This window comes from Dendrobates tinctorius, unplaced genomic scaffold (assembly GCF_039654945.1).
Source record: "Dendrobates tinctorius isolate UK_male_01 unplaced genomic scaffold, ASM3965494v1 ptg000326l, whole genome shotgun sequence".
In the NCBI taxonomy this organism is placed as follows: Eukaryota; Metazoa; Chordata; class Amphibia; order Anura; family Dendrobatidae; genus Dendrobates; species Dendrobates tinctorius.
The window spans coordinates 10576854-10591596 of NW_027361993.1; the positions used below are offsets into that span (position 1 = coordinate 10576854).

The 14743-nt window shown below is 47.5% G+C and overlaps 2 protein-coding genes across 2 annotated transcripts in view; one reads left to right on the forward strand and one right to left on the reverse strand.

Moving 5' to 3' along the window:
• Positions 1-372: 372 nt before the first annotated feature.
• On the forward strand, positions 373-3031 carry LOC141074194 (transcription factor HES-5-like). Its single transcript, XM_073561744.1, has 3 exons — positions 373-476; positions 587-767; positions 1551-3031. Exons 1-3 carry the CDS (start codon positions 393-395, stop codon positions 1796-1798), a joined length of 513 nt encoding a protein of 170 aa, XP_073417845.1. The 5' UTR covers positions 373-392; the 3' UTR covers positions 1799-3031.
• A 969-nt stretch (positions 3032-4000) lies between these two features.
• Positions 4001-14743, reverse strand: part of LOC141074195 (taste receptor type 1 member 1-like) — a 60938-nt gene continuing 50195 nt past the window's right edge. The window contains exon 6 of the mRNA XM_073561745.1: positions 4001-6696. Within this exon, the coding sequence (XP_073417846.1) occupies positions 5762-6696 (935 nt within the window). The 3' untranslated portion in view covers positions 4001-5761. The remainder of the gene's footprint in view (positions 6697-14743) is intronic.

A 14743-nucleotide genomic window follows, 5' to 3' on the forward strand; every position in this document is an offset into this window, starting at 1 on the left:
TCCACCCTGGGGCCAATCACTGCTGTGTGCCGGCTCCTTGCCCCCCTTCATGTGTCAGCAGGTTGCAAACACTATGGGTGGAACTTTCCCAGGTCTTGACAGCCCAGCCATGTGTATGGACCCTACGTTCTTTATACAGCACACACTCCTAACATCTGGGTGGGGGAAAGAGTGCGGAGGAGTATGTGTGTGTGCAGCGGAGGGGGGGTGTTCTTTCTTTTTTTGGCTACAGAGGATGACTTCAGAAGCATGAATGAAAGTGGCTGTTGTCCTGCGGCCGCAGTGATTGGACTCTGAGTGTGGGAAACCATGTGTTGGCTGCCATCCATATATTCACATGCAGAGGAAGGGGTATAAAAAGAGCATCAAACAATCACATTAAACAGAACCCAATGATGATGGCACTGAACAGTGCGCTGTGCACCATATCTAAGGAATACGCATCAGATACCCTCACCACTAAACTGAAAAATAGGGTAAATTCATATTAACTCTTTGTTCATATATATATATATATATATATATATATATATTTAATGTCAGTGTTACAGTTTCTATAAAAAAAAATCTATTTCATCTTGACCAGATGAGAAAGCCAGTTGTAGAAAAGATGAGACGAGATCGCATTAATAGCAGCATCAACCAACTGCGTAAACTTCTAGAACAAGAATTCCAGCTTCTCCAACCAGACTCCAAGCCAGAGAAGGCCGACATCCTGGAAATAGCCGTACAATTCCTTAAACAGCAGCAGAGATGCACCCACCAAGGTAAGTTTAAAAACTGCAAAAAAAAAAAAAAGTTTGCAAAACTTTTAGAATAGTATTATATGCCCTCCAGTGGTAATATTTGGTATTACATCATGTAACTTCTCTACCTCCATAATCACTGCTATGATTAATCCTTTTCCATTGCATGGGGAATAAAAATGAGAAGATCTACAATACTCCTATGCTACCTGATTGCATATGGATTGTATATGCATGTAACGGATTGTTTCAAAATGATCACGGATTGCACTCGTATATGAAAACTTGCATCAAATTATATAAAGTTTTACTCCTTATGTGCCAGAGAGGTATCCGAGCCCAGATGTGAGGTGTACCTTTCCAATCTCCATAAATGACATATTTTGACTTCTCCCGAGCTAGGCACTTCTTGGTCGATTTGGGCTGAGACAGGAGTGGGATTAAAACCTGCCAAAATTCCCATGAAAATGGAAGTATTCGGCACAATCATGCCTTGAATAAAATTTTGATATTTATTAGAGACTTCTTAATACATTGGATCCATTCAAAATAGGTTAAAACTGAAACCTTTCTGTCAATACAATCCCCTTGTCCACTATGATCACCCAACTACTACATGGATCTTCTGCAAGTGTGGGGAACTTCCAACTTATAACTAAATTACCATCACCAATGTTTGGGACATCTGGCAATTCTCTACCTGATATAAATTGCATTCTGGTGACTATATACTATGTATTGCATAGGACTACCATTGCCGGATGGTTTTGCAATGTTTTCACTAGTTTGATGTTATTTTTTTAGGAATGAAATCAGCTCATGGACCAGATCACCAGGAATACAGACATGGCTACTCCAAGTGTCTTTATGAAGCCCTCTCATATCTATCAGTCCATCACACGGGGCAGGAGGCGCAGCTCAACTTACTGAATCACTTTCAGCAGCTGGAGAGCCAACCGAGAAATCTCAACTGCCTCCAGTCACCTCCGAAACAGCAACAACAGCCTCTCAGTCTCATGGCTAACCCCAAGGTCTTGTGGAGACCCTGGTAGACGATCCACATAACTTCTTAGAGACATATCATTCATATGATTTTATGGTGGTGAGTTCTCCTTCAATGGAAGTCTTGAGAGGCTGGACAGTCATCTGCGTGAGATGGTTTAGTGAATCCTGCATTGAGAAGAGGGTTGGACTTGATGACCCTGGAGGTCCCGTCCATCTCTAACATTCTATGACGAGTGGCGAGGACTTTCAAAACGTTGTGACTTCCTCTTATATTCCCATCGGAAGATATGAGTGTCTGCTTCATAATGAAGAATGAAAGATGCACTTAAATGGGACCTGTCACTTGCTATAAATGTGCATTTTTTTATCTGGTGTAAATGCCGCTGTTCTCCTGAATCTGGAGATGTGTCTTTTATGTTCTTACATTTTTCCATTCCTGAGATAAAGTCCCATCTTCCCTCTATGTAAATGTAGTATTTTTTTCCCAAATGAGTGTGATCATGAACTCTTGTTTGCGGGTGTTTTCATGAGGACCGCTCCAAGTTTGCTGAAAAGACTAGATTTATAGAGAAGAAAGAAGGGACCATATCTCAGGAGTGGAAAGGATGAAATGAACAACTACTTTAAGTGCCTAGATACAAATCCAATCTTCAGCATGAAGGGTTAACTATATAATAAGTCATCATTTTGAACGAGCTTGTTACATTGGAGGGAGCCAAGCCAGCAGACAAGTCCAATAATTTGGAAAGAACTGGACTGTGTTTAGCATATCCCCCATAATGTAAAATATAATGCAATTACACCTTCTAATAGTTGGTGTCATATCACTTAAAGGGGTTGTCCAGGCTTGGGGCTCAAGTGTGCAGTTACGGTACTATGTGAACACTGTCAGGATTCTCCGGTGGTCATTGACTGCAAGTGTGCGATCTACACACATGAGGTCACATACCAACTAGACGTGCAAAGCTTCCCTCAATGCAAGTGTATTGAGCGAGGCAGGACAAGTCTAGTCGGAATGTGTCCGAAAGCATGCAAATCGCCGACATGACGGTCTCCGAGAATCCTCACAGCGCACCTGGACAACCCCTTTAAAGACATAGACCCACATGTGGGCTGTGTGGCGAACTTCAAGTGGTCGGTGAATCCTTTTTTGTTACCTATGGCAACACTATAATAACTAGAATCAATGTATAGCTATTAAATTATTATGTTTTCATTTTGAATAAACTTTGCAAATTTTATTCAGTTTATTAAGGAGTAATAAATCTTTGGAAGATGCATATGGGTGTACATTTTTTTTTAATCTTTGTCAAAAGCTTATAATAAATTTGTATTTCTTCAAATGTGAATAATTGGGCAGTTTCCATTGTGCACTTGGGCAGTGACTTTACTGCCCGAAAAACTAAACGCAGTGCTGCACGTGCTCATGAAAGTAAATGATGTTATGGCCCCAATCGCACATACAGGGGTCGCGATTCATGATTCTCAGACCAACTGGGGGTCGGCCGGCCGGAACTCAACAGCCTTGAGGCTATGTGCCCACGGATGCAGAAAATTTCTGCTTCAAAACCGGACTCCTTCCCAGAAAACGCGGGTTTTATTTCCGCATTTTTTGCGGAAAAAACGTGGACTTTTCGGCAAAATTAATGAGCATGCTGCGTTTTTAATCGCTAAAGCGTTTTTTGAGCGGAAAAAATGCATCAATGTGCACAAAAAGTGCGGAATTCATTTAAAATGAATGGGATGCTTCTTCTACGCATTTTTGAAGCGTTTTGACCGGGACAAATGCTTCCAAAACGCTCACGTGGGCACACAGCCTCAAGGCGCATATGAGTCTGTTAAGTTTGGGTCAGGAGACCAGCGGCCACTTTGTGCTCCGCAGTCCATACTCGGGCAGATTTATACATCCTGGTATGGACTGCAATGCATAAAGAGCAAAAACTGAAACCTGCATTTTTGCACCTTGCTTTTTGCACGTACTCATTGCTTCAATGGGTGAAAAACGCTGCAAAAACTCTGAAATAAGTGACATGCTGCATTTTGCAAAAATGCATCTCTTTAACAAAACGACGGTCAGTAAAAAATAACGCAAGCTGTGTGCATGAGATTTCTGAAAGCTCATAGACTTTGCTGGTACTGTGAATCGTAGCTGAAAATAATAAAAATGCTGTAAAAACGCAACGTGTGAACATAGCCTAAGTGAGATCCCCAGATTCCCACATACCAGTATGGCAATAAGATCTTATATGAGTTCAGTTTATTCTGTAAAGGCTCATCTGAGCTGCTATTTCTTTTTTCACACAAGCAATACAAAACAAGGAAATAAGCGCCGTCTGAATGAGGTCACACACTGCCAATGGTAACAAATCACCCAGGTCCTGCCTGGAGCAATGTTTGCACTTCCTAAATAAACTCCAATGGGATTTTCAGCGCTAGAGCGCCATCTGCTGGAAAGCAAAAAATAAAATGCAATACCTGATTTTCAAACATTCCCTTTAATGCAAAGTTGGTAACAGGACTCCACTTCACTCCGCCTCAGCATCCAGGGTCTGGTTGCAATTGTTACCCCTGTACCCTCTGAGCTAAGTAATACAATAATAAACTGTCACGATCTGTAAGGCGCCTTTAACTAATCATTGTTTCCATGCAGAGGAACGATGAAAAAATCAATGTCATGCTACCAGCTATCATGCTGAGCCTCAGGTATCGGGGGAGGGGGTGCATTCTGCCTGGGCACCAAGAGAGCTTGTACGACCCCTAGGAATAAACCATAATCCTTGGACACTCCAGGACTTATTATCCAGTAAATTTCCTGTAATCCATCTAATACCTCCATTCTTGGGTGCATAGTGCTTCCCAGGTGCCTGAGCAACCCCCTCAGTAAACACTTACACAGCACAGGAAAACACAAATTGTTTGTTTACCACATTTAAATGCAGGAAGGTAAAGAAAACAACAGTCATATGAGCCCGGACCAGCAACATAAAGCAGATACAGTATGGATACAAGCATTAGTACTGGCACTGCTCTACATTTATAGATATTTCTAGATTTGTGCATTATTAATTTTTTCCCATACAGTAGTCATATAGGAAAAAAGCCATCTTGTCATCGTCACATAATGAACATACAGTAAGCAGCACAGGTAGTGTGTAATGGGCAGCACAGGTAGTGTGATTACAGCTCTCATTCATTTTAACCGCAGTTGTATAACTTTGCATGTGCTGAGCTCCCCCTGGTGGCAGCTGCCGTTAGCAAGTTTTATCATCTTTCTCGAGAGAAGCTGCAGATTTAGTCACGAGTCACATTATCAATGCATTTATTGTTAATATACTGACAAATATAATGTTCTGACTGAGTGCCATGATTATAAAGAATCTGAACCACTTTCTACAAACTGGGGAGCTGCTAAGGCTTCAGAGTCTGTGGGTGATTCTTTACATGGTCGTGCGCAATCACCTCCCCACTTGAGCTTATGGAAGTAATGGACGCACATGAACCCGTAGACTTTAATAGAGAGTAACCCTAATGCATGACCCCCTTCCCACCTATTCTGTAGGACAGGATCAACAAGGTCCCATTATTATTCTGACAAGCGGAGGACCCAGGATTGAGACACGTATAAATTACCCATTTAGTGACCTCCAGGTGCAAACTGCAACCAAAAAGTGAGGACAGGATGGAAGAGGGTCAGCAATGGCTGGCCCAGGGCGCATGCCTTATGTGCCCTCCTAACCCCCTAGTTCTCACTGTCTACAGGTACTATATAGAAATGAGCAATTTGAATTATGCTGTCATTTTTTGGCGTCCAGCCCAATACTTTCGGCATCCTAATGACTAGGTCCTGCAGGATGTTGCAAAATGTAGTAAGCCCTAGAGGTACCCAGGTTTTCAATTGCAGAAGAAAAGACTCGTTGTCTCGGAGGACTGGACCAAACGCTTGACCAGGGCAGCACAAATCAAATTGCTCATCTCTAGGAATATAGAAGAGTACAATAACGGAGGGCCTCCTAGTCAGCAGAAGACTGTTTCTTGGTGTAGTTCTGAATGGCAGATTGGAAATGCTCGGTGGTGTTGAGTTTTGGCCTAAAGAGAATAACGTAACACTTTGGAGTGAAATAACCAATAAGAATCCCCATCACACTGACTAATACAACGGTTACGTTGACGGCCGCTATGTATTTCCCCTGGTAGATGATATGGGTGGTGAAGAAGGCAATCCAGGAGAAGAAGTAGACCAATAAACTGAAAGAGATACATTTTGCCTCGTTGTAATTGTCCGGTAAGTCTTTGCCCATGTAGCAGAAGACGAAGCACAACATACTCAGGAGCCCGATGTAAGCAATCTGAGTGATGGAGCCCAAAGAAGCAGTCTCAGAGCACTTCAGTATGATCTGATCTGGGAACGTGGCATAATCTTCAATGGGTAAAGGTGGCCTTACCAACAACCAGCTGACACAGATCAGGACCTGACCAGTGGTGCTGACTGCGATGAAGATATCCGAGCCATTCTTCTTCACCCACATGTCGTATACTTTAGGCATGTAGGTGGCCATTTTGAAGATGCAGATGATCTGGAATGAATGGACCACAATGCAAGAAAAGCAAATGGTAAAGCTTACAGAGAAGATGGGTTGTCTCATCATACACGGGACAACCCCCGGCCTACCGAAATAACAATACAGGGTGCAACAGGAGCATGCCAAGGACCATAACATCAGCAAACACATCTTCCCTCCTGCTGACTTCACCACCGGGGTATTAAGATTCATAAAGAATATAACTGCGATTGCTGCAATTAATAGGAGCAACAAAGTAACTATAGAGAGAAGGACGATGGACAATGGTTCGGTCCATGGAAGGAATTCTAGGGTTCTGTTGTAGCAGATCTCACTCTTCATGGGCGACCACTGATGAGATCCACATGGTTGGCAGGTGTAGAGATCTATAAGACATAAGTGAAATAGTAATCATGGGAAAATGCTACACAAGGGTACGTGGGGTGCACATGGTCTCGCAATGTCCAACATCTGTGTGTAACAGTGAGCACTTCTGTATAAAGGACTTATGTTTCTTCTTGTATAGCATGACAGACGGCAGACCACCATACCCATTCTGCTTGACAGCTTCAGTGGCCAGTAGCCTTATTGGCTGGCAAGCATTAAACCATTCAAGCGGTCCACTTCACTCATATTTGCATCTGAGGCTATGTGCACACGTAACGGAACTCTCGCGGAAATTACCGCGAGAATTCCGGAATTCCATTCCGCGGGAAAATCGCATTTTAAATTCCCGCGATTTTCCCGCGGAAAAACTAGCATTTTGCAAGCGTATTTAGCTTGCAAAATGCTAGCGTTCTCCAAGCGATCTGTAGCATCGCTTGGAGAACTGATTGACAGGTTGGTCACACTCGTCAAACAGTGTTTGACGAGTGTGACCAACTTTTTACTACTGAGGCCGCCTATGCGGCATTAGTAGTAAAAGATAGAATGTAAAAAAAAAATAAAAAATACTGTTATTCTTACCTTCCGACATCCCGCGCATCCGTTCCCAGTAATCCTTTGCGAAAATGCCCGCGATGACGTCCGTTCTCGCGGGATCGCAACGTCTCACGGTAATTCGCGCGAATGACCGCGAGACTTCGCGATCCCGCGAGATCGGACGCCATCGCGGGCATTTTCGCAAAGTGGGAATGAGAGCGTGGAGAGAGGCGGGAAGGCTGCGGGGGATGCCGGAAGGTGAGAATAACAATATTTTTTATTTTATAATTCTATTTTTTACAGGGATATGGTACCCAAAGCCCGGAGGACAGTCTCCTCTCCTCCGGACCGTGGGTACCATCCGCAATTGTTCTGCTTACTTTTCGCATGTTGTGCACAGCCACATGCGGAAAGTATGCGGAACAATGAATGCCTATGGGTGCGGGATCGCCGCGATTCCGCAAAATAATGAGCATGCTGCGTTTTTTACCGTGAAGTGATTCCGCCGCGGTAAAAACCGCAGCATTAGCACAGCATTGCGGAATCCCATAGGAATGCATGGGATGCTTATTTTTCGCGTTTTCGCGGCAAAATCGCGCGGTTAAAACCGCCGCGGAGATGCGAAAAAAACGCCACATGTGAACTCAGCCTGAAAGTTAAAGGGGCTTCTGGTGATCAATGAGAATATGTACACTGCAGATTTTGCTACAAATCCACTGAAACATTTGCAGCCAATCCTTGGTAAAATCTTGAAGAATTACATATGGATTTGTTAAGGATTTTGCTGAGAAATTGCTGGGTATTTAACGTGTTTAATATACAGTGTGGTACAGTAAAGGGTGTTTTACTGGATGGAAGATATGTTTCTCCCAGCAGATTAATGTTTGGCCGGGTTTTTCCCTAAAGACGGGACCTGCGATGATGTCAGAGTCACGTGATCAGCCCATGTGATGTCTACCTCACTGGTGGGAGGGGTTAGGCCCTATGTAATGGAGGTTGGTAATTGCCACAGTGGGAGTGTGTTTCTGGAAGCTACAAGAACTTGTGTGGACTCAGCCTGAAACTTGTATACAGGATTCCCGTGCTGCAGGACTATAGCAGCAAGACTCGGAAGTACCCCGGGAATGGCACCTGGCGGATGCCGCAGGACCTGGCAGCCGCTTAGTTACGCCCGTCCCGTGCAAGGGGTGAATCTGGGACCAGTGGTTCTCCAAGCTGGAGTATGTGTTTGGTTTTCCTTATGTTCTGTTAAGCTGCTGGTTACTGAGTGACATTAAAACCACTGGAATTGGACTTTATGCCTGTGTGTTGCCTCGTTACTGCCACCCGGCGATTGCCTACCAGAGCGAATCCCTACAATTGGTGGATTGATAACGGGCAGAAGCAGTGAGGCTAGGCTGTTTTTATTTTTGATTTGTACCCCAGCCTATGTCCTGGGTGAAACGAGTGGCAGAGACCCAGGTGGGGAACTTTCCAGAAATGGAGGCCACGATAAAAACGCTCATAGAGGCCAATGCGACAGCAGCAGCAGGCTATGCAACAGCAGGCTATGCAGCAGCAACAGCAGACTATGCAGCAGCAGCAGCAGGCTATGCAGCAGCAGGCTACACAGCAGCAGCAGGCTATGCAGCAGCAACAGGAGGCCATGCGGCAGCAGCAACAAGAGGCCATGCGACAGCAGGCTATGCAGCAGCAGGCTATGCAGCAGCAGCAGGAAACCAATCAGCTGTTGATACAGCATATTACGACAGCACAGGCAAAAGGAGCTGACTGGGGAATCCATGATATTTGGAAAGCCGTTCGTACAGCGATTCCCAAAACAGAGAAATCGGATGATGTGGAGGCGTATCTGGAGATGTTTGAAGGAGTCGCTGAGAGAGAGAAGCTCCCCAGGGACCATTGGGCAGATGTCCTCGCTCCGTTTCTGACCCCAGGACCGTTGAAAGCGTGTCAGGACCTACCCCCAGAACAAAGGGTGGACTACACGGTCGTCAAGGGTGAAATATTGGCACGCCTTGGGGTAAATTTGTTAGTGCGGGTACACCAGTGGTAGTTTACCCCCTCCAAGCCAGCCCGGTCACAGTATTACGACCTGTTGCACCTGTTACAAAAGTGGCTGCAGCCTGAGGTGTTGTCCCCCCCGGCAATGCTGGACCACATAGTGACTGATAAATTTTGGAGGGCTTTGCCCCACTCCCTCCAGACATGGGTCGGACAGGCATCCCCTACTAATGCCGTGCAGATGATAGACCTCATAGAAAGGTATGGGGCTACCAAAGAGTTACAGGGAGGGACCCCTCGAAAGTTAACAGGAAGGTTCCCTAAGTCCCCACCCCTGGTTCGGCGAGCGGAGCCCAGGAAGGCCGCTCAGGACTTATCTGGGGAAGTAAGGAGCCCCATATTCTGCTGGCGGTGCCAGGAACCAGGTCATATGAGAGCTGATTGCCCCCACCTGACTGAGCCCATGGACACCAATTTTGGGTACCGCCAGTCCCATTATGCCGAACCAATGTGTGCAGTGGGCACCCCGAAAGTCCCCAATATGGAACATTTGTGTCGGGTGGAAGTGCAGGGCACCCCGGCTGTGGCCCTATTGGACTCAGGGAGTCTTGTAACCCTGGTACGAGCCAGCTGGATACACACCAGCGAGTATACGGGTCGTAAAATTGGGGTGTTGTGTATACATGGAGACTTAAAAGACTATCCCACCGCACTAGTGGTAATCAGCACGCCAGCAGGGAGGCGGTGCCACGAGGTGGGGGTGGTGACTAATTTACATTATGAAATGATAATTGGAAGAGACTTTCCGTTGTTTTCTGTGCTGTGGCCGTCTATTATCCCATCCACTGAGCAACTGCAGGCACCAGAGGCAACCAGGTTACATTCTCCAGAAGGGGGGCATGAACCTGGTGGCCCAGAGGAAGAAGTGCTGGCGGTAGGAATAACCTTCCCTTCGGTGGTGGAGGAGGAGAGTTCTCCCATAGAAGTATTGGCGGGAGAGGTGGAAGACTTGCCACTGGGACCCGAGATGTCAGACTTGAATGTATCAGGTGACAATTTTGGTACAGCGCAACTCCGAGACCTTACTTTAGCCCGGGCCAAAGAAAATGTACTGTTTGTCAATGGGGAACCCCAACAACCTGGGGCAGATACGGTGTTTCCACGCTTTGAGTTGAACCAGGATTTGTTGTACCGAGTGGAGAAAATACATGGGGAAATGGTAGAACAGTTACTGGTACCTCAGACGTATCGAAGGCTGGTAATGGATTTAGCACATGCGCATGTACTTGGGGGGCATTTGTGCCAAAAGAAGACCCTCGACCGAATTCTGCAGCGATTTTACTGGCCAGGGGTTCATGAAGAAGTTAAACGGTACTGTAGCTCCTGTCCAGTATGCCAGGTAACCAGTCCCCAGCCTCACTTTCGGAGCCCTTTGGTGCCTTTGCCAATTATAGAGGTACCCTTCGAGAGAGTGGCCATGGACCTGGTGAGGCCTCTCAATAAGTCGGCAAGTGGACACCAACACATTCTTGTAGTTCTAGACTATGCTACCCGATATCCTGAGGCCATTCCTCTGCGCCACACATCAGCTAAGCTTATAGCAAAGGAACTTATGGGTATGTTTTCAAGGGTGGGAATTCCACAAGAGATTCTAACAGACCAGGGAACCCCCTTTATGTCAAAAATTATGAAGGAACTCTTCCCCAAACAGATGGTCTGGTAGAAAGGTTCAATAAGACACTGAAGAGCATGTTAAAAAAGGCAGTTTCCAAAGATGGGAAGGACTGGGATCTTTTATTGCCATACTTGTTATTTGCAGTGCGGGAGGTGCCTCAGGCATCTATGGGGTTCTCACCCTTTGAACTATTGTATGGCAAGTGTCCGCAGGGCTTACTCGATATAGCCAAAGAGGCCTGGGAGAATCAACCTACCCCCCACAAAAGTGTGATAGAACATGTTGCAAAAATGCAAGAGAGAATGGAGACCGTCCTACCCTTGGTCTGGGAACATATGGAGGCAGCACAACGGTCACAGAATCAGGTCTATAACTGGGAGGCTCGGGTAAGAACCTTTAGCCCTGGGGATCGGGTCTTGGTGCTTGTGCCTACCGTAGATATCAAATTTCTTGCAAGGTGGCAGGGACCCTATGAGATCATGGAGAAGGTGGGGCCAGTAGACTACAAGGTACACCAGCCAGGATAGAGAAAGCCAGAACAGGTTTACCATATTAATTTTCTTAAACCCTGGAAGGATAGAGAGCACCTTGGTGGGGATAGTCCGCTGCCAGCATTTTATATGGAAAAGGCTCCCTTACCACGGGGCGAGGCAGGAGAAACCCAACCCGTGGTAAAAATTGCAGATACTTTGTCTACTAAACAGGTTCAGGAGGTCCGGGAGTTCATTAGCCGAAATACAGATGTTTTTTCGGAGCTCCCGGGATGCACCTCCCTAATCCAACATGACATTGTCACAGAGCCACAGGCCAAGGTCCGACTAAAGCCATATCGGGTGCCTGAGGCCCGGCGACAAGCCATCTCGGAAGAGGTAAAAATGATGCTACAGTTAGGGGCAATGGCGGATCTTAATAGGGGCGGATGGGGCGGTCGCCCCGGGCCCAAGGTTTTTTGGGGGCCCAGGGGCAGGGGCGGGCTGGGCCGGGTGGCAGAGAGGCAAATGCCACCTGGACCGCTCCCCCAGCACCTGTACAGGGCCGGCCGTGCCCTGTGCTGTGACGCCGCCGGCAGCAGACAGCCGCCCGCGTCACATCCTATGAGGGGCCGGGAGCTGTGCACGGCCGTCACCTTGACGGCTGCTCAGCTCCGGCTCCCTCCGGCTGTACTTCCGGGTCAGATGTCGGGCGTGCGCGATGACGTCATCGTGCACGTGCCGACATGTCCCGGAGGATGCTGAAAGCAGAAGCGCTGCTGGGGAGCGAGCCGGCTGTGAGGTAAGTATGGGGAACTTTTTTTATTTTTTTTTATTTATAAAATCAATTAAATGGGGGAGGAGGTGAGTGGGGGCTGTACACAATGAAGGGGGGGTGACTGGGGCCTGTATATGATGACGGGGGGGTGACTGGGGGCTGTATATGATGAAGGGGGGTGAGTGGGGGCTGTATATGATGAAGGGGGGGTGACTGGGGGCTGTATATGATGAAGGGGGGTGAGTGGGGGCTGTATATGATGAAGGGGGGTGACTGGGGGCTGTATATGATGAAGGGGGGGTGACTGGGGGCTGTATATGATGAAGGGGGGGTGACTGGGGGCTGTATATGATGAAGGGGGGGTGACTGGGGCCTGTATATGATGACGGGGGGGTGACTGGGGGCTGTATATGATGACGGGGGGTGACTGGGGCCTGTATATGATGAAGGGGGGTGACTGGGGGCTGTATATGATGACGGGGGGGTGACTGGGGGCTGTATATGATGACGGGGGGTGACTGGGGCTGTATATGATGACGGGGGGTGAGTGGGGGCTGTATATGATGACGGGGGGTGACTGGGGGCTGTATATGATGAAGGGGTGACTGGGGTTGTACAGGATGAAGGGGGTGAGTGGGGGCTTCACAGGATGAAGGGGGGATGAATGGGGGCTTCACATGATGAAGGGGGGTGAGTGGGGCTGCATATGATGAAGGGGGGGTGAGTGGGGCTGCACATGATGAAGTGGGGGGTGAGTGGGGCTGCACATGATGAAGTGGGGGATAAGTGGGGCTGCACATGATGAAGTGGGGGATAAGTGGGGCTGCACATGATGAAGTGGGGGATAAGGGGGACTGCACATGATGAATTATGGGGTAAGTGGGACTGCACATGATGAATTAAGGGGTAAGTGGGACTGCACATGATGAATTGGGGGTAAGGGGAACTGCACATGATGAATTAAGGGGTAAGTGGGACTGAACATGATGAATTGGGGGTAAGAGGGACTGAACATGATGAATTGGGGGTAAGGGGAACTGCACATGATGAATTGGGGGTAAGGGGGACTGCACATGATGAATTGGGGGTAAGGGGCACTGCACATGAAGTGGGGGTAAGGGGGACTGCACATGATGTGGGGGTAAAATTAACTGCACATGATGATGGGGGAGTGGGGCTGCACATGAAGTTGGGGGGGAAGGGGACTGCACATGATGAAATGGAAGGGGGGATAAGGGGCTGCAAATGATGAAGCGGCACTGCAGATGAAGTGAGTGGGTGATAGGGGACTGCAATGGATGAAGTAAGGGGACTTCAAATTAAAGTTGGGACATTAAAGTGGATCCCCTATGGCCAGGATCACGTTGGGCGATTTTGTGCGCATTGGCCGTAGGCCTACAGCTTATGTGCAACGTCTTTTTAGGCCATGTCCACACGTGGTGGAATGGTGGCGGGTTTTCCATATGGACCCGCAGCAAACCAAGTGCTGCGGTCCGTACGGCTGTCAATTCCCGCACGGGGACCACAGCGCTCAGGTGGGAAGGGGGGTACAGGGGCCCAGGTTTTATGAACAGCCCCGGGCCCATAGTCCACTTAATCCGCCACTGGTTAGGGGTCATAGAAGAGTCTCAGAGTGAGTGGGCCAGCCCAATAGTTCTAATACCTAAACCTGATGGGTCTCTAAGATTCTGTAATGATTTTAGAAAACTCAATGACATTTCAAAGTTTGACGCCTACCCCATGCCCCGGGTTGACGAGTTGATAGAGCGCTTTGGGCAAGCACGGTATTTTACAACTCTGGACCTCACAAAAGGTTATTGGCAGGTACCCCTAATGGAGGCGGCGAAGGGAAAAACGGCGTTTATAACACCTGAGGGGCTGTTCCAGTATAAGGTGTTACCCTTTGGATTGCATGGCGCTCCAGCAACGTTCCAGCGGTTAATGGATATTGTTTTCCGTCCCCATCGCCGCTATGCCTCTGCCAATCTAGATGATATCATTGTGTTCAGCACCGATTGGGAAAGCCACTTAGCAAAAGTACAGGCAGTGGTAGACTCCCTGCGACAAGCAGGGCTAACTGCCAACCTAAAGAAGTGTTTCATAGGGTTGGAGGAAGCCCGGTACTTAGGTTATGTCATTGGGAGAGGAGTTCTCAAGCCCCAAGTAAACAAGGTGGAGGCAATTCAGAACTGGCTCCGTCCCCTCACAACAAAACAAGTAAAGGCCTTTTTGGGTTTGGTGGGATATTACAGGCGATTTCATTCCCAACTTTGCAACCCTGTCCGCGCCTTTAACAGATTGTTTAAAAGGAAAAAAATCTGTGATGGTCCACTGGAATGATCAGTTAGAGGAGGCCTTTACAAAATTAAAAGGGGTACTGTGTGGTACACCAGTCCTGATCACTCCAAATTTCAAAAAAGAGTTCGTGGTGCAGACTGATGCCTCTGAGATAGGGCTCGGTGCCTTGCTGTCTCAGGAAGTTAACGGGGAAGAGCATCCCATTAGCTTCCTAAGCCGTAAGCTTTCCCCAGCTGAAACCCGGTATAGTATTGTGGAGAGATAGTGCCTGGCCATCAAGTGGGCACTGG